Below are 19,501 nucleotides of genomic sequence, written 5' to 3'. Positions count from 1 at the left end.
TGTTTACTTCAATAATCTAATTCCATTTTCTTTATCAAAATAACAATAAAAACGTGTTTTTATTCATCAATTTAAATGTGCATTTGTAAATAAGCAAGAACAGATTGATGAAGGAAAGTGATATTGATATTCGTGAAGCTTTCACCGAAGCGGCCAAATGTATTCAAATAATAACAAATAAAAAAAGTGGAGGCGATAGAGAGGTCGGACCATAGATATATAAAAACACTAAGGACTGCTGTCAAGTGAGCCGGAGCTCGCTAAAGCAGTGAATCCGCGTTTAAGTGAAAGTGAAAGTGAAGTGAAGGGGCGAGTGATAAGTTAAAAATCCATTATGAGGTTCTTCTTAAGGTTCAATGTGTTCCTGATTCTGTGTGCAGGTGAGTTTTGTCTCTACCTGTGTTATATATTGAGTCTTTTGTAACTTGTTTTCCTCCAATGTTGTTATTCTACTAACTACAAGTCTACTTTACTGCAATGTAGTCTACTGCGATATTGTGTGCAGTAATAGTCAACGCACATGCACATATATACTAATAATAGGCGACCATGCTATTGGCTTTTATAATCAACATTGTAGCCAACTGTAGCTACTGTCACATATTCAACTAAACTATGAAACGCTGCTGTCCACTGTATGCTGTAGGATGTTTCTCTGAAGACTGCAGGCTACTGTCGACTATACGAAATGAAGCGTCTGCTATTTCCGCCATATTTACCAACGTGCGATTTGCTGATTGAAGTGAACTGTACTAACTTAAATGAGTAATAGGCCTACTTGTCTCAACTCAGACTTTTTTTTTCTTAAAAAAGCTTCAGAAATGAAATTTTGACACTTTGTCTTGTCTATCAATCAAACAACCAATCATTATTTATATAGCACCAATTCATCACAAGTGTTATCTCAGAACACTTTCTAAAAGAGCTTTTGGGACTGGAGTATATGCAAGAAGGATTTCTCCTTTGCATTCCTGTTGTTCTTCTTACTGCTGAGGTGAAGGTCAGAGCACGTGCATGAATGAGGACGGTGGCCTTACAGCGATTCTTAAAGAAAGCTCAGTCAGACCTGGCAGTTGAATTTTGCTGTTGCTTCCTTTTACTTAACATCACCTTTTATATGTTTTATTTTGTCACATTTATCTACTGTATTTATTGGACTTTGGATAATTATTTTAGTATCCATGTGTTGTATGTTTTTTTGGTGTCAGGATGACCACATTTTTAAATGCTGAGTAAAAACAAATTGATCTCGCATAGAGATTATGAAAACACCCTCGAACCTCCCCTGTCTCTGCTGGAAAGTTTGGTTTTTTTCTGGGTCAGAGGGATCAGACGGTCCTCTCCTTCTCTTCTTCCTCTTCCTTGTATGCCAATCTCCTCAACATCACAACTATGATAGAAAAATACAATAAAAATAAATGTTTTTAACAGGTAGCATTTAACATTGCTAACACTAATCCCATATTTTCTTCAACCATCCACCATAAAACTACTACAGTTTCAGCCCATTTATTTGATATAATATGCATTTATTTTGAAATTCTTCTGTTTCAGGTGTGCATGGCGTCCCTCAGGTGTCCTGGCTGCCCTGTCAGTTTAAAGATGAAAATGTGACAAAGAATGACAAGGGCGAAATTAACGGTCAGCACATCCACAGAGAGGCTCTGCTGCAGTTCGGTCATAAAGGAGACGCTCCTGTTAACCCACATGGCATCACTTTCCTGGTCACTGGTAAGACCTGCGGCCTGCACGAGGAGCAGAATAAAAACTTTTGGATTGTTCTGATTGTTGTATTGTGTTCTAGGATCGAAGCTGGACCTGCGGCGTTACTTTGAAGGAGTGGAAGCAGAGCAGTTAGAGTGTGAGATTTATCGATTCAGCACACCTGGAATCCACTTTCGCTGGCCGGTCAAGGCAGACCAGGAGTACAGCCGCTGGTTCACCTGCATCCTCAGACACACAAGGGGCCTGTTCAAAGTCACCGGCCTCCTCAGACACCCCTCTGACAAACCCCCCTCGGGACAGCCAGACTATCAGAGCTGGGCTGAAATAAAAGACACAGACATACTCACAACAACAGGTAACATCACCACAGTATGGTCTCTTAAGTCAATTGCAGTTAAACTTGTAAAAAGTAAAACTTTGAATTAAAGCCAATCCCAATTTTAGGCCCATCCCTTTTACTAACCTGGTGTAGCTTCATGTTTTGATAAATAAAGACAGGTTTCAAAGATTCTGTGAGTATGTTGATTAGAAGTTGAAAAAAAAAAGATAAACTGTGTGTGTGCCAGCCGTGCAGCAGGTTGGCACACTATCTTGAAAAAGCCAGATCAAAAGAAAGATTTGAAGACTTTGTTTATCGATAGCCTAACTTTTTACACAGTGAAATATTCTTCCCTGAAATCTGACCTGTTTCCATAGTCGCTCTGGTCACTGAAACAAAAACTCCGTCAGTGAAAGCACGCCTGGGCTCCAAACAAAGGCTTCACTGTCAGTTTGCCGTTGACCATAGAGCACCTCACGTTACTGTGGAGTGGCAATGGCATCATAATGGAAGAAGAAACGAACTCTTCAGCTACAACAGCCACACAGGACAGACCAAGGGCAGCGGGGTCGACCTGAAGAACATCGCAGACGGGGATGCTTCTCTTTCTATTCCTCACACCGATACAAGCAGGGAAGGAAAGTACTTCTGCTCTGTGTCCATGAATCCACTATTCATAAGCATGGCAATAAATCTGCATATCGAAGGTGAGAAAGAGATCAAGAGCTTCATTCACAAACTCGTCCAAAAACTAACTCAAGCAGTTTCACGAAGGCAAAACTTAAATTTACAGTTAAGAGAACATGTGAGTGATTGTCAGGCCTGAGACCTTTAAAAGCCTTACCTAGAGGACATTTAATTTATTTATTTTTTTTAGTTATGTGGTGCAGTGATTAGTGCGCACGTCTCCATATATGGAGGCTATAGTCCTCAACGTGAGCGGCCCGGGTTCGACTGCAGCCTGTGGCTCCTTTCCCGCATGTCTATCCCCACTCTCTCTGATTTCCATCTCTGATTTCCATCTCTGTCCTATGTCTCCAGTAAAGGCACAAAAAGTCTAAAAATGAAATAAAAAGATATTAGTTCAGCCTTTTTCCTTGATTAGATAGCACAGCCGAAGAGAGAAAGGAAATGTTGGAAGGAGAGAGTGTTGGATGACATGCAGCAAAGGGTTGAGGCCAGACTCGAACACACGGCTGCTCATCTGAAGACTTTACCTCCATACATGTGGTGCGTGTCATAACCCAGGATCAGCTTTTGTTGACATGTTATGGTCAAAATCCTGAACCAGCTCCCTCCTCTTCTTCTGCTTTCTTTTCTGGCATCTGGACTTTTTGACGGTCCTGACATGGTTATACACCACACCATGATGTTAACAAATGAATTGTTGATGACGATTACAATAAAAATACAGACACAACATGATCAGCGTTTAGGTTTAAAAACGTTTTTTATTTTGCATTGTGAATATTGTGTTAACGCTGACAGCCCTGTTATACAGTGTACACATTTTAATCAGGCGGTGTTTGGTCAAAATAGTTGATGTTGCAGAGAAACCTCTTGCTGAAATTGCCTTGGAAGATTCCTCTATATTTCGTTCTTTTCCCTTCAGAGGCTCCTCATGTTTCCCTCGACGTCGGGTCCGCTCTTTCCCTGCAGGAGGGCGAGGAGCAGAAGATAACTTGTGTGGCGGAGAGTTTCTACCCCCTGGATGTGGACATAGTTTGGTTCAGTGAAGACCGGTCGGCATCAGGTCAGAAGAGGGGGGTGTCTCACTCCAAGGTTCCCCACAGTGTCCAGCGGTTCAGCCACGTTCAAAACAAGGACGATACCTACACCTTGAGGGCTTTCTTCTATCTCAAGGCCTCGCTCAGGGACTCAGGGAGAGAGTTTACATGCAGTGTCTCACATCAGTCCCTCAGCGAGCCCATCATAAAGAGCTTCACCCTGACTGTTACTGGTGAGTTAGAAAATACAATGAATTACACTGTAGTACTGAGTGCTGCCACATGAGGGCAGCAGAGCGACGTATATGGCACCTAATGTTGAGTTTTCTGTGCCAGAGCCGAACTTCTGGGTGGTGTACCTCGCTGTTGACTTGTTTTTGCTGTTCATCGTGTACAAGATGCTGCCATATCTGCGCTCAGCTAAGTGTGAGGACCTTCTTACAATCAAAATATTTTTTTAATGAGTGTTTGGATACTTTGAAAGGAAGTTTATGTCATTATGAGTGAATCAAGATTTCATAAGGGTTATCCAACAAAATGGTACATATCAAGACTTGTTGATGTTAAGACACGCTGATTAAAACTGAACCTTACTGTGCTCACTTAATTTTTACAAACAAAGTGTTGATCCCTGAAAGACTGATTGTTATTTATTGTGTCCACAGCAAAAAGAAGATCAGTGCAGGTAAGACTATATGAAACATCACTGATGTTCCCTTTATCTCTCCATCCATTGTAAACCTGTAACAATCTCTGTGCTCCTGTATGTGTGTTTTCTGAGCAGAAGCCGTACTGAGCAGCCTCCATACACTGAGCAGACCAACATGAAGAAGGAAAAAAAGTGTTTTATATCAAACTAAATGTGTGTTTTATTTGACATGCATTAATGCTCATGTCCAACACTTGATGATGAATTAAGTGATTGGTGAGACTCTGAGAGAGGTCAGAGGGAAGACTTCTCTGAGACTTCAGGGTTTAAAATGAGATGCTCTCATTTTAAAGGTATCATGCACTAGGACTGCTATGGAGCAGAACAGAAGGTGGTCATTGTGTGTCATTGATGATGCACCTAATCACTTGAAAGTTGGCACAGACAACTGCCCACCATAGACTGTGAATAATAATGTACAAAGCCTGAGTGACGTCAGCCATCTGTTATGACAGGGGGCTCTGGAGGCACATATGCAGCAGCCGCCATGTTGGAAATGCTGTATCAGCCTAAATTTCAGACAACCTAACAACAGAACTGAGGCAGGTTTTAGGGTTTTGGTTGCAAAGCTGTGTAAATAAAAACAGAATGGGATGATTAACAAAACACTAAAACCCTATTTTTGGTTGAAAATAGCAACGACTCAAATGTTGAAACTGAGAAAGGTCTTTCTTCCTAGAAAATGATATGCCCATTTGAACTTCATGCCAGAAGCATGTTTTAAAAAACACCCCTCTGTAAGCGAACTGAGGAACAGTTTCTTTAAATGTTAAAGTGGAATGGTTTACTGTGCTGGTTTAATGTTGGATTTCAGCTTTTCCACAACTCATAGTCTCCTCAGTCTGCATGTAATATGATTGATTATAGGTATGAATTTAAATATGTAATATTTCAGGTTGTCTCATTTTTGTTGGAGTGAATTTTGATATACATGATTGATTTGAGGGCAATGGGTCACATAACTTGTAAATAAATTAATAGTATTTATTGATTAAATAAACTATAAGTAAGCACTTAAATATCATGGTGTCTCATTTCTTGTATCACGTAAATCTTAGATATATTTAGGTGTAGGTGTCTTTTCTTGTAGTGAGTAGACTTGTGAATATTAGATTGTCATGATTTGATCTGGTTTAGTATTTTGTTCCTTCAAAGTTCATCATTCCTTATCTATCCTACTATTGTTTAGTCCCCTTGTGTTTCCTAGTTCAGTCTTTAACGTTTCCTGTTTTATTTTGTTAATTCGTAGTGTTTCTTTATGTATTTCAGTGAGTCTTGATGTTATGTTCTTTTTTTGTGTCTTCAGTGTTTCATGATTATTTTTTGTAATTGTCCTCAGTGTTTCTTGTGTTTAATCCCGCCTTTGTGTGTTTCCCTCCGGTCTGATTGCCCTCATTGTCTTCACCTGTGTCTTTAGTCTCACCTGTGTCTAATTACCTGCAGTCTCTGTTTAATCTCTTCTGGTTCAGATCATTGTCGTTTGTTCGGTCGTTGCTCCTCTTGTACCATCTCTACCAGATATCATCACCTCCCGGTAATGTCAATTATCCATTAAATTTACAGTTTATGTTTTATTGAGCTCAACACTGGTCCGCCCACTTTTTCGGTGGCTCTGGTTCCAGAAGTAAATTTCCCCATTCTAATCCTCCCTTAATTTTATCACAAAATCCTTCAATCAAGAGATTGGCACCCACGTGGAACAAAGCAGTTACCCCAGCACTCGTGATTATAGTTCATTTAATTTGGCTCCAAAACGGCATTACGAAAAACGGGGAAAAAAGGCAAAGGTACAAGACTGTGTAGGACTCATAATTTCCGTCTGGATAAGGAACTACCTATCCCACAATCCATTGCGAATTATATCGTTGTAAACACGGAACAGCCAGTAAAGGAAGTGAACTTTAGTCTTAGTGTTCTCTATATTATGTGAGAAATACCTGATTTTTACTCTGTATCGGGACATAACAGTTTGCACCAAGGCTATTTTTTTTAATTAAACAATTATTTAATTTAAAACACAGTAAGAGCATGATAATTTAAGCAGGTGATCCTTCTTTGTTTCATTATGTTTCTATCATTTTGAAAAATGTTTTGAGACTAAATTATATATATTCCTGAAACCTGATTGGACGATCGCTCAAAACGAGTTTGTCCCTCTGATGAAATGAAAGTGAAAGTACATTTCAACTGTGAGCGACTAAATGGAGAGACTATAAACCATAAGGAGTCATTTGTCTAAATAATAATGGATCTCATGTTAAAGATACTCATTTCCTCGTATCTGTTTGCAGGTAAGTTATTGTTTTCGGCTGTGTAAAGTCTTTTTTAGTGTCTTAACCTGCAGGCTACGACATGCATGAAACTAAACTGACACATTTCAAGGAAATTTAGACTGCACTCACTGCACCATAGCGCAGTGAATTTCTGAGGTACCTTTAAACTAAACTAAAATGTACTGAGATATACTGCATACAACACTTTACTGCTACAACTCTTTGCTGTAATATTCAGAAAGGGAAACTAAACTGTTTTAAACTACACACACAGTACTTTAACTATACATTACCTGTTTACTGATTTTTGTTTGTCTCTTAGGTGTTCTTTGCATCCATCAGGTGTCCTGGCTGCCCTGTCAGTTCATCGATGAACATGTGTTTCGGAATAGTGAAAACCACACAGAGACTCAGCTCATCCACAGAGAGGCTCTGCTGCAGTTCGGTCATAAAGGAGACGCTCCTGTTAACCCACATGGCATCACTTTCCTGGTCACTGGTAAGACCTGCGGCCTGCACGAGGAGCAGAATAAAAACTTTTGGATTGTACTGATTGTTGTATTGTGTTCTAGGATCGAAGCTGGACCTGCGGCGTTACTTTGAAGGAGTGGAAGCAGAGCAGTTAGAGTGTGAGATTCATCGATTCAGCACGCCTGGAATCCACTTTCGCTGGCCGGTCAAGGCAGACCAGGAGTACAGCCGCTGGTTCACCTGCACCCTCAGACACACAAGGGGCCTGTTCAATGTCACCAGCCTCCTCAGACACCCCACTGACAAACCCCCCTCAGGACAGCCAGACTATCACAGCTGGGCTGAAATAAAAGACACAGACATACTCACAACAACAGGTAACATCACCACAGTATGGTCTCTTAAGTCAATCGCAGTTAAACTTGTAAACAGTAAAACTTTGAATTAAAGCCAATCCCAATTTTAGGCCCATCCCTTTTACTAACCTGGTGTAGCTTCAGGTTTTGATAAATAAAGACAGGTTTCAAAGATTCTGTGAGTATGTTGATTAGGAGTTGAGAAAAAAAAAAAAGATAAACTGTGTGTGTGCCAGCTGTGCAGCAGGTTGACACACTATCTTGAAAAAGCCAGATCAAAAGAAAGATTTGAAGACTTTGTTTATCGATAGCCTAACTTTTTACACAGTGAAATATTCTTCCCTGAAATCTGACCTGTGTTTCCATAGTTGCTCTGGTCACTGAAACAAAAACTCCGTCAGTGAAAGCACGCCTGGGCTCCACACAAAAGCTTCACTGTCAGTTTGCTGTTGACCATAGAGCACCTCACGTTACTGTGGAGTGGCAATGGCATCATAATGGAAGAAGAAACGAACTCTTCAGCTACAACAGCCACACAGGACAGACCCAGGGCAGCGGGGTCGACCTGAAGAACATCGCATCGGATGCTTCTCTTTCTATTCCTCACACCGATACAAGCAGGGAAGGGAAGTACTTCTGCTCTGTGTCCATGAATCCACTATTCATAAGCATGGCAATAAATCTGCATATCGAAGGTGAGAAAGAGATCAAGAGCTTCATTCACAAACTCATCCAAAAACTAACTCAAGCAGTTTCACGAAGGCAAAACTTAAATTTACAAACAGTTAAGAGCACATGTGAGTGATTGTCAGGCCTGAGACCTTTAAAAGCCTTACCTAGAGGACATTTAATTTTATTTCTTTTAGTTATTAGTTGTGGGACGTTGGTGGTGCAGTGATTAGTGCGCACGTCTCCATATATGGAGGCTATAGTCCTCAACGTGAGCGGCCCGGGTTCGACTGCAGCCTGTGGCTCCTTTCCCGCATGTCTATCCTCTCTCTCTCTCTCTCTCTCTCTCTCTCTCTCTCTCTCTCTCTCTCTCTCTCTCTCTCTGATTTCCATCTCTGATTTCCATCTCTGTCCTATGTCTCCAGTAAAGGCACAAAAAGTCTAAAAATGAAATAAAAAAAGATATTAGTTCAGCCTTTTTCCTTGATTAGATAGCACAGCCAAAGAGAGAAAGGAAATGTTGGAAGGAGAGAGTGTTGGATGACATGCAGCAAAGGGTCGAGGCCAGACTCGAACACACGGCCGCTCATCTGAAGACTTTACCTCCATCAGCTAGTGTTGACATGTTATTGTTATGGTCAAAAGCCTGAACCAGCTCCCTCCTCTTCTTCTGCTTTCTTTTCTGGCATCTGGACTTTTTGACGGTCCTGACATGGCTATACACCACACCATGATGTTAACAAATGAATTGTTGATGACGATTACAATAAAAATACAGACAACATGATCAGCGTTTAGGTTTAAAAACGTTTTTTATTTTGCATTGTGAATATTGTGTTAACGCTGACAGCCCTGTTATACAGTGTACACATTTTAATCGTTTGGTTTGAATAGTTTGGTCAAAATAGTTGATGTTGCAGAGAAACCTCTTGCTGAAATTGCCTTGGAAGATTCCTCTATATTTCGTTCTCTTTTCCCTTTAGAGGCTCCTCAAGTCTCCCTCAACGTTGGGTCCGCTCTTTCCCTGCAGGAGGGCGAGGAGCAGAAGATAACTTGTGTGGCGGAGAAATACTACCCCCTGGATGTGGACATAGTTTGGTTCAGTGAGGACCGGTCGGCATCAGGTCAGAAGAGGGGGGTGTCTCACTCCAAGGTTCCCCACAACGTCCTGCGGTTCAGCCACGTTACAAACAAGGACGATACCTACACCTTGAGGGCTTTCTTCTATCTCAAGGCCTCGCTCAGGGACTCGGGGAGAGAGTTTACATGCAGTGTCTCACATCAGTCCCTCAGCGAGCCCATCATAAAGAGCTTCACCCTGACTGTTACTGGTGAGTTAGAAAATACAATGAATTACACTGTAGTACTGAGTGCTGCCACATGAGGGCAGCAGAGCGACGTATATGGCACCTAATGTTGAGTTTTCTGTGCCAGAGCCGAACTTCTGGGTGGTGTACCTCGCTGTTGACTTGTTTTTGCTGTTCATCGTGTACAAGATGCTGCCATATCTGCGCTCAGGTAAGTGTGAGGACCTTCTTACAATCAAAATATTTTTTTAATGAGTGTTTGGATACTTTGAAAGGAAGTTTATGTCATTATGAGTGAATCAAGATTTCATAAGGGTTATCCAACAAAATGCTACATATCAAGACTTGTTGATGTTAAGACACACTGATTAAAACTGAACCTGAACCTTACTGTGCTCACTTAATTTTTACAAACAAAGTGTTGATCCCTGAAAGACTGATTGTTATTTATTGTGTCCACAGCAAAAAGAAGATCAGTGCAGGTAAGACTATATGAAACATCACTGATGTTCCCTTTATCTCTCCATCCATTGTAAACCTGTAACAATCTCTGTGCTCCTGTATGTGTGTTTTCTGAGCAGAAGCCGTACTGAGCAGCCTCCATACACTGAGCAGACCAACATGAAGAAGGAAAAAAAGTGTTTTATATCAAACTAAATGTGTGTTTTATTTGACATGCATTAATGCTCATGTCCAACACTTGATGATGAATTAAGTGATTGGTGAGACTCTGAGTGAGGTCAGAGGGAAGACTTCTCTGAGACTTCAGGGTTTAAAATGAGATGCTCTCATTTTAAAGGTATCATGCACTAGGACTGCTATGGAGCAGAACAGAAGGTGGTCATTGTGTGTCATTGATGCACCTAATCACTTGAAAGTTGGCACAGACAACTTCCCACCATAGACTGTGAATAATAATGTACAAAGCCTGAGTGACGTCAGCCATCTGTTATGACAGGGGGCTCTGGAGGCACATATGCAGCAGCCGCCATGTTGGAAATGCTGTATCAGCCTAAATTTCAGACAACCTAACAACAGAACTGAGGCAGGTTTTAGGGTTTTAGTTGCAAAGCTGTGTAAATAAAAACAGAATGGGATGATTAACAAAACACTAAAACCCTATTTTTTTGTTGAAAATAGCAACGACTCAAATGTTGAAACTGAGAAAGGTCTTTCTTCCTAGAAAATGATATGCCCATTTGAACTTGATGCCAGAAGCATGTTTTAAAAAACACCCCTCTGTAAGCGAACTGAGGAACAGTTTCTTTAAATGTTAAAGTGGAATGGTTTACTGTGCTGGTTTAATGTTGGATTTCAGCTTTTCCACAACTCAGGGTCTCCTTAGTCTGCATGTAATATGATTGATTATAGGTGTGAATTTAAATATGTAATATTTCAGGTTGTCTCATTTTTGTTGGAGTGAATTTTGATATACATGATTGATTTGAGGGCAATGGGTCACATAACTTGTAAATAAATTAATAGTATTTATTGATTAAATAAACTATAAGTAAGCACTTAAATATCATGGTGTCTCATTTCTTGTATCACGTAAATCTTAGATATATTTAGGTGTCTTTTCTTGTAGTGAGTAGACTTGTGAATATTAGATTGTCATGATTTGATCTGGTTTAGTATTTTGTTCCTTCAAAGTTCATCATTCCTTATCTATCCTACTATTGTTTAGTCCCCTTGTGTTTCCTAGTTCAGTCTTTAACGTTTCCTGTTTTATTTTGTTAATTCGTAGTGTTTCTTTATGTATTTCAGTGAGTCTTGATGTTATGTTCTTTTTTTGTGTCTTCAGTGTTTCATGATTATTTTTTTGTAATTGTCCTCAGTGTTTCTTGTGTTTAATCCCGCCTCTGTGTGTTTCCCTCCGGTCTGATTGCCCTCATTGTCTTCACCTGTGTCTTTAGTCTCACCTGTGTCTAATTACCTGCAGTCTCTGTTTAATCTCTTCTGGTTCAGATCATTGTCGTTTGTTCGCTCGTTGCTCCTCTTGTACCATCTCTACCAGATATCATCACCTCCCGGTAATGTCAATTATCGATTAAATGTACAGTTTATAGTTTATTGAGCTCAACACTGGTCCGCCCACTTTTTCGGTGGCTCTGGTTCCCGAAGTAAATTTCCCCATTCTAATCCTCCCTTAATTTTATCACAAAATCCTTCAATCAAGAGATTGGCACCCACCTGGAACAAAGCAGTTACCCCAGCACTCGTGATTATAGTTCATTTAATTTGGCTCCAAAACGGCATTACAAAAAACGGGGAAAAAAGGCAAAGGTACAAGACTGTGTAGGCTTCATTTCCGTCTGGATAAGGAACTACCCATCCCACAATCCATTGCGAATTATATCGTTGTAAACACGGAACAGCCAGTAAAGGAAGTGAACTTTAGTCATAGTGTTCTCTATATTATGTGAGAAATACCTGATTTTTACTCTGTGTCGGGACATAACGGTTTGCACCAAGGCTAAATTCACGTTTTAAATTAAACAAATTAATTTAAATAAATAATAAATTAAACAATGATTTAATTAAAAACACAGTAACAGCATGATAACTTAAGGTGACCCTACTTTGTTTTATTATGTTTATATTATTTAGAAAAAAATTTTGAGACTAAATTATATATATTCCTGAAACCTGATTGGACGATCACTCAAAACGAGTTTGTCCTTCTGATGAAATGAAAGTGAAAGTACATTTCAACTGTGAGCGACTAAATTGAGAGACTATAAACCATAAGGAGTCATTTGTCTAAATAATAATGGATCTCATGTTAAAGATACTCATTTACTCGTATCTGTTTGCAGGTAAGTTATTGTTTTCGGCTGTGTAACAGCCTCGGACGTCTTTTTTAGTGTCTTAACCTGCAGGCTACGACATGCACGAAACTAAACTGTGACACCTTTCAAGGAAATTTAGACTGCACTCACTGCACCATAGCGCAGTGTATCAGTGAATTTCCGATGTACCTTTAAACTAAACTAAAATGTACTGAGATATACTACATACAACACTTTACTGCTACAACTCTTTGCTGTAATATTCAGAAAGGGAAACTAAACTGTTTTAAACTACACACACAGTACTTTAACTATACATTACCTGTTTACTGATTTTTGTTTGTCTCTTAGGTGTTCTTTGCATCCATCAGGTGTCCTGGCTGCCCTGTCAGTTCATCGATGAACATGTGTTTCGGAATAGTGAAAACCACACAGAGACTCAGCTCATCCACAGAGAGGCTCTGCTGCAGTTCGGTCAGAAAGGAGACGCTCCTGTTAACCCACATGGCATCACTTTCCTGGTCACTGGTAAGACCTGCGGCCTGCACGAGGAGCAGAATAAAAACTTTTGGATTGTTCTGATTGTTGTATTGTGTTCTAGGATCGAAGCTGGACCTGCGGCGTTACTTTGAAGGAGTGGAAGCAGAGCAGTTAGAGTGTGAGCTTCATCGATTCAGCACGCCAGGAACCCACATCCGCTGGCCTGTCAAGGCAGACCAGGAGTACAGCCGCTGGTTCACCTGCACCCTCAGAGACACAAGGGGCCTGTTCAAAGTCACCGGCCTCCTCAGACACCAGTCTGACATACCGCCCTCAGGACAGCCAGACTATCACAGCTGGGCTCCTATTGAAGACAGAGAGATACTCACAACAACAGGTAACATCACTGCAGTTTGCGCTCATTGCTTAATAACAGTTTTTGTTGTTTTTAAACTGCATTTGCACATCAATTTTTGATTGTCTAATTAAATAATGTAAATTTTTACTGCATCAATGTACATTTAAGTTGAAAATTTGGTGTTTATGTATTTTAACTGAAGTTAAAGGGTTACACAATGACATACTGTAGATACCAATGACTATATAAAGCATGGACAGAAGAATGCATCCCTTCAGGAGAAGCCAAAAGAGTTAGAGCTCCCTCTGCTGATTGGCTGCAGTATAGGTCATAAGCCCCGCCTCCCCAATGTTAACGGATGGATCAAACTATCAAAGCAGTGTACATTACACACAAAATACATTTTGCTTATGCTTGTTTTTGACTTGTTTTTTAAATCATTTTGTATTTGAATCTTTTTTTTCCAGAGAAGTTTCTTTTTAACCAAATATGTGAGGATAGATGAAGGAGTCACATCTTTCTCACCTTCGAGTTAGGTCAGGAATATTTTTAAGATAAGTGTGTTCCAGTGTAAAATAAAGTTTGCAATTTATAAATTATTTGTTGACAAAGAAGTAAATTCAAATACAAATCTTGGTCAGGTATAGCATCTTATCTTCCAGCCAGAGTATTTTGTCCAAGCATTCACTGAAATGCACATTTTTACATCAATTTTCCAATATATATATATATATGTAGGTATATATATGAGGTGGTACTTTCTTTTCTGCTCCTCCTAACATCTCCTACATTGGCTAAAAGTTACTGTCGGCCTGCAGCAGAGTCTGCTCTGTTGGCACATCATCACCCTGCAGCCTGAATCGTAAACAAGTTAGCTCAGGACATTTTCCATGAAGAAAAGTTTCAGACCTAATTCTTTATATTTAAAGAAACCTAACTTTAATCCAACTTGAGCAAGAACTTGATAACAGTAGCAAGAAATAAAATGTTTTAAGAGACTAATAATGTGACCAGAACCAGACTCGTTGGTAAACAGCCACATGCTGCAACATGATAGGCTGAGAAAGTGGAACAGGGAGAGAAAGCAACAGGTGGATCGGGACATCATGTACATGCATAAACAAAAATATCAACACAAGAGAAATCTAGATCTCTGTTTAAACTTTAAAGTGTCTAATCTGTTTCCATAGTTGCCATGGTGACTAAAACTGGATCTCCATTGGTGAAAGCAAGCCAGGGCTCCGAGCAAAAGCTCCACTGTCAGTTTGCCGTTGACCACAAAGGACCAAACGTGACCGTAGAGTGGAAATGGCAGAATCGCGGAGAGAGGGTTGTTGTCTTCAGTCACAACAGTCACACGGGAAAGATAAGAGGGAAGGGGGTCAGCATGAAGAGCCTGGCAGGTGGGGACGCTTCTCTTAGCATCCCCTTCATCAAGATGAGCAGTGAAGGGAAGTACACATGTTCCGTGTCCGTGAATCCCCTGTTCACCAGCATGGACATAAATCTTCATATCGAAGGTGAGGAAGACTCAGGAACACGATACTACATTAAAATGTCAGACCAAACTGATATTTTATTCCATCATGGTTTTTATTATTTAAAATTTTTTCATTAAATTCTGGCGTTTAAAAAGGGAAACATGTTTTTATGTATTTTTAGTATATTTATAAGTTTATATAAGTTTAAGAACTTGTCAGTGGTGGTACTTCTCTTCATATCAACTGTACATAGCTTTCAGTCATGTAGCCAGAGCGCAGGCCTTGACGGCAAAAAGAGTTGACAAGAGTAGCGTTAATTTGATCACTCCAAAGCGATACATTTTGTACAACTGACAATCACTTAACAACCACAGAAAATCAGAGAAATGAAGATGAACTGCTGGTTTTAGGTAGTTGAGACTTTAATACGACACACAGGACAATAGCTCAATCACTAGAAACTCTCAAGTCTGAGCCAGACCTTCACTTCAGTGGTATTTACTTATATTTAGTGAAGAGTCTGTCTTCTTACACCAGCGCCAGGATGAAAGTCTAAAAAAAGTGCAGACAGCTTTGTGGATTTTTGATGAGGCTGTGTGAATAATGCTGCCGTTTAGGAAATGGAGGGATGGAAAGTCATCGTCAAACAGGTGAGTGCTAATCAGCTAATATTTGCTCTGTAATGTTTTCTTCAGTCTCAGCTCATGTTAGGATGACAAGTCTGTTCTTCTGTTCCCTCAGGTACAACGTAGCGTCTGACAGCATTAGTCCACAATCTCCTTCTCTGTAGCAGCTTATCTCCTCGTCGATTAGTACATCTCTTTCTGCTACTGTCATTCAGTTTAAGAAATTAAAAATGAAACGAGGTTGGAAACTCCTCCATAGTGTGCAGCAGTAGAAAGCATTATTTGCCTACAGGTGTGCCATGTCACGTGAAAAGTATGAATTAGTAGTGTGGCACATCTCCCTTTTGTCTGATCTTCAGATTGTGAGAATGAACGCACCCTTTTTTTTTTTTTTTTTTTTGTCTTTATGACTTAAGCTAACGGGGCTAAAATGTTGCTACCATTTTTAAAGTTGGTGTTGCACAGAAACCTCTTGCTGAAATGAGAAGTCTTCTGCATTTCTTTCTCTTCCCCCTTCAGAGGATCCTCGTGTCTCCCTCAACATCGGACCCACCCTCTCTCTGCAGGAGGGCGAGGAGCAGAAGGTGATTTGTATAGCAGAGAGGTACTACCCTCTGGATGTGGAGATAGTCTGGTATGATCAAGACCCGTCTTCTTTAGGCCAGAGGGTGGGTGCTCCTTTCCCCAAGAAGCTCCAAAACATCCTGCTGTCCAGCCACAAATCCAACTCCGACAACACCTACACGCTGTCAGCTTTCTTCTACCTCAAGGCCTCACTCAGGGATTCGGGGAAGCAGTTTACATGCAGCGTCTCCCATCAGTCGCTCAGAGTGCCCATCAGAAAGAGCTTCATCCTGACTGTTGAAGGTGAGAGGAACTGTAGTACTGTGTGCTGCCACATGAGGGCAGCAGAGAAACATACCTGACTATGATTTCTGTGTTCAGAGCCCAGCAGGTGGATGTTTTACCTCGCTGTAGGCTTCTTTATGTCCACACTGCTGATTCTCCTGTTCATGATGCTGTCCTACCTGCACTCAGGTGAGTGTGAGGAATTTTATAATACACTAGGATGAATAAGAAGTCTGTTTTTGTTAACATTTCACACCTTAATGTGTTCATCCAGCAAAACCTGTGAGCCTAAAAGTCAACAATTGGCAGCTGGGTTTAAGATTTCTAAGTTTTCCTCTGGCTTAAATGACCTCCAGATGGCACTTAAATTTTACAATATCAAAATTCTCTTGAAAACAGGTCTGCTTAAAGTTCAAACTTCTCAACTATATTCAATAAATTACATTTCAATGTGTGTGCAGCTTTGCTTCAATCAACTCAAAGAAATACAAAATGTGTATCTTCGTAAACATTTGTCACCATCCTTTTCTCAGACTGCAACATCCTAATTAAAGAAGTGTGTCCTAAATGTATTCATTATTATCTTCCACAGACTTAAAGTGATCTAAATTTCTTCCTTTGCATGAAAAGTAGACAAAAGAGCGTTTTCAATTCCATCTCTGAAAGACTCATTGTTGTTTTTCTCCACAGCAAGAAAAAAATCAGTGCAGGTAAGATCATGAAAAAGACATTGATGTTCCCTTTTTCTCTTGATTTTCTTTGCCATCAATGCAAACCTAAATTTACTCTGCATGTTTGTGTGTGTTGTCTGAGCAGAAGAAACCGTACTGAGCAGCCTCCAAACACCGAGGACAACAAAAAGGAAGCAGAAAAATTGGGTTTCAATGAAAACAGAATATATTGTTTACATAAGTGCTCATGTTAAACACGTGAAGTAAATAATTGTTCTTTGAGGGGTTAAAAGAGCATTTTACCAGAAGATACTAATGAGAAGTTGTTCTTGTAAGAGTGGATGATTATTTGCGTCGTGTGCACATAAAGACGCTTGGTATGGACACGCACCTTGGACATGATGCACAATCCCGCCCACAGTGTCCTTCTCCTCCAATAATTAAACAGGTGGCCCTTATGTGCTGCGACGCAAATAGTTGCTCATTAAGAAGAGTTCTAGCATGCTCGATGAAATGTTGTAAATGCGAGGTTTTAAGAATATATTCAGGAAATGCATTACAAATGTCAATGTTGCTGTCAGTTTTGGTTTAATGAGCTTTAGAGAGAAATACTGATTTGTAATATGAACTCTATTTAATTAAAAGTAATCTTCACATGGTTGTTTTTAGTGGAATAAAGCTGCTGTGAGCCAAAAGTGTGAGAGAACAATCTGGATTATTCTTGAATGATGTATTCTTATAGGGTTATAAAATGATTCCTCTCGGTATAGTTCGACTTTAAGGTGTTACATGAATGGATTAAGATAAGTTATTAAATGATACAATACCAGGGATTTATAATAATTATTCAGTGTTAAGTGTTTTAAATGGATTTGAAGATTTCATTTGTATCACTCAAACAAATGTAAGTAGGACTTTATTTACATAGCACTTTGAAAACACTCATTTACAAAGTGAAAGCAAACTATTCATACAGTGAGACAAATGTAAAGTCTAACAAAAGAATTTACTTTGGTCCAGTTTTTATGTTTTTGGAGATTTAAGAGTTTTTAGCCCTTTTTATTTATAGTTTATCAAGCTGGAAACAGTAATATCAAAAACAAAACAAAAACAATTAAAATGACTGTCTTGGAAAAAGAACAAGAAAGAAGCTGTCCAAGATGGAATAAAATCAAAATGTCAAAACCGATCCAATGTAACTAGAGATGCAGGTAAACATCCCTTATTTTTGCTCCGACTGCCTAATTAAATAACTTCAACAGTCTCTTCAAACAGGCTCTTTGGGGCTTTAAAGAGATAACAGCAGAACATAGACTGATACCAGATGTGTGTAACTGTGTGTGCTGGGGTCGTCCTGAACCCTGAGGTGTACGTGTGTGGCCCGTTTGATCAGACAAGACAAACGGCTAACAGAGTCGATCAGCACTTAACTTGTCAAGTAAGTATCAAGGGCAAGCAGGAGAGTGAGCGAGCAGGGGGGAAAAGAAAGGCACCATGGATTTGACTTTTGATCTTCCTTAAAGCTCCTGAGCTTCAGAGAAGTTTCAAATATGTAGCATCACCCCCCAGACCGTCACTGACTCACTGCCAAACAGCTCATCCGAGATGATGTTTCAGGCCGGATAGTGTTCATCCTCACCTGTCACATGTGCTCAGTGTGGACCTGCTCTCATCTGAGAAGAGAATGAGGCACCGCTGGGCCGTGAGCACAGGTCCCACTAGAGGATGTTCAGCCTTTTATACGACCCTCATGGAGTCTGTGTCTGATAGTTTGGTCAGAAACATGCACACAGCCTGCTGGAAGTCATTTTGTAAGGCTCTGACAGTGCTCCCCCTGCTCCTCTTTACTCCAAAGGGCAGATAGCAGTGCTGCTGGGTTGTTACTGACCTGTCCAGCTTTCTGCATGTAACTGAAGATCTCCTGGATTCTCCTCCATCTTCTTGAGCCACACATGGATATGACAGTCTGGAGAGCTGGACTACCTGTGAAACCTGATTTGGCTGCTTATGGTACAAGTGGTGACAAGGACACAAGCAGAAACCAAACTAGTCAAGATGGATGAAGACAGTGACCATCTATGGTCATCACAGGTGAAACTGTTCCCAGTTTGGAGTTTGTCTTCTGCCTCTCCATTGCACCTGTTGTCTCTTTATTTTCACCAAAGCTGCTGAGAATGATTCAGAATCACTCAAGCTTCCTAAATGAACAGATTGATAGTTGATGTTATACTGTGACAATTTAGTGTTCAAGTATCCTTACACACAGTAAATCTAAGACATCTTGGTCCATGTGAAAACACACTTGGCTGTCATGAACATGCATAGTCAACAATGATGTCCTTTACGTGAGGAAATCTTCTTGCTATTCCTTTGCAGTTCAAGTTGTCCTACCAGCCAAAGACTGACTGGATCTTATCCGAAACAGCTGGCATTGTGTGGGTTTGTGTCGTCGGAGTGTTGAATGAAACAGTAACCGCTCGTCACGACAGTGGCAGACAAACTGTGCATCATTTAAGTCCAGTTAGCAACGTTAACGCCAGAACAAGTTTGGTTACGTCTGCCAAAACGAATGTCATGTAAATGAAAGTGACGGCATCGCACAATGTAGTCAAACGGACGAGTAACTGGCATACAGTGGTACGGCAGAAGCCCAAAACTGGAAGGAGTTTTCCAAAAGGTGATATTTCA

The 19,501-nt window shown here is 40.3% G+C and overlaps 2 protein-coding genes across 2 annotated transcripts; both read left to right on the top strand.

Moving 5' to 3' along the window:
- The first annotated feature begins 253 nt into the window (after window positions 1-253).
- Window positions 254-5,294, top strand: LOC306830771 (tapasin-related protein-like). Its single transcript, XM_079354450.1, has 8 exons — window positions 254-380; window positions 1,555-1,731; window positions 1,805-2,080; window positions 2,422-2,751; window positions 3,657-4,004; window positions 4,108-4,197; window positions 4,437-4,456; window positions 4,556-5,294. Exons 1-8 carry the CDS (start codon window positions 335-337, stop codon window positions 4,565-4,567), a joined length of 1,299 nt encoding a protein of 432 aa, XP_079210576.1. The 5' UTR covers window positions 254-334; the 3' UTR covers window positions 4,568-5,294.
- A 1,333-nt stretch (window positions 5,295-6,627) lies between these two features.
- On the top strand, window positions 6,628-17,508 carry LOC306830015 (uncharacterized protein). The gene is made up of 16 exons (XM_079353232.1): window positions 6,628-6,771; window positions 7,076-7,252; window positions 7,326-7,601; window positions 7,949-8,275; window positions 9,233-9,580; window positions 9,684-9,767; window positions 10,019-10,038; window positions 11,304-11,322; window positions 11,473-11,589; window positions 12,700-12,876; window positions 12,950-13,225; window positions 14,377-14,706; window positions 15,813-16,160; window positions 16,239-16,331; window positions 16,833-16,852; window positions 16,959-17,508. Exons 1-16 carry the CDS (start codon window positions 6,726-6,728, stop codon window positions 16,971-16,973), a joined length of 2,673 nt encoding a protein of 890 aa, XP_079209358.1. The 5' UTR covers window positions 6,628-6,725; the 3' UTR covers window positions 16,974-17,508.
- The last annotated feature ends 1,993 nt before the right edge of the window (window positions 17,509-19,501 follow it).

This window comes from Symphodus melops (genome assembly GCF_947650265.1).
Source record: "Symphodus melops genome assembly, chromosome: 10".
NCBI classification, from domain to species: Eukaryota; Metazoa; Chordata; class Actinopteri; order Labriformes; family Labridae; genus Symphodus; species Symphodus melops.
Note: the sequence above shows the minus strand (reverse complement) of the source record. Positions and strands in the feature narration are given on the sequence as shown.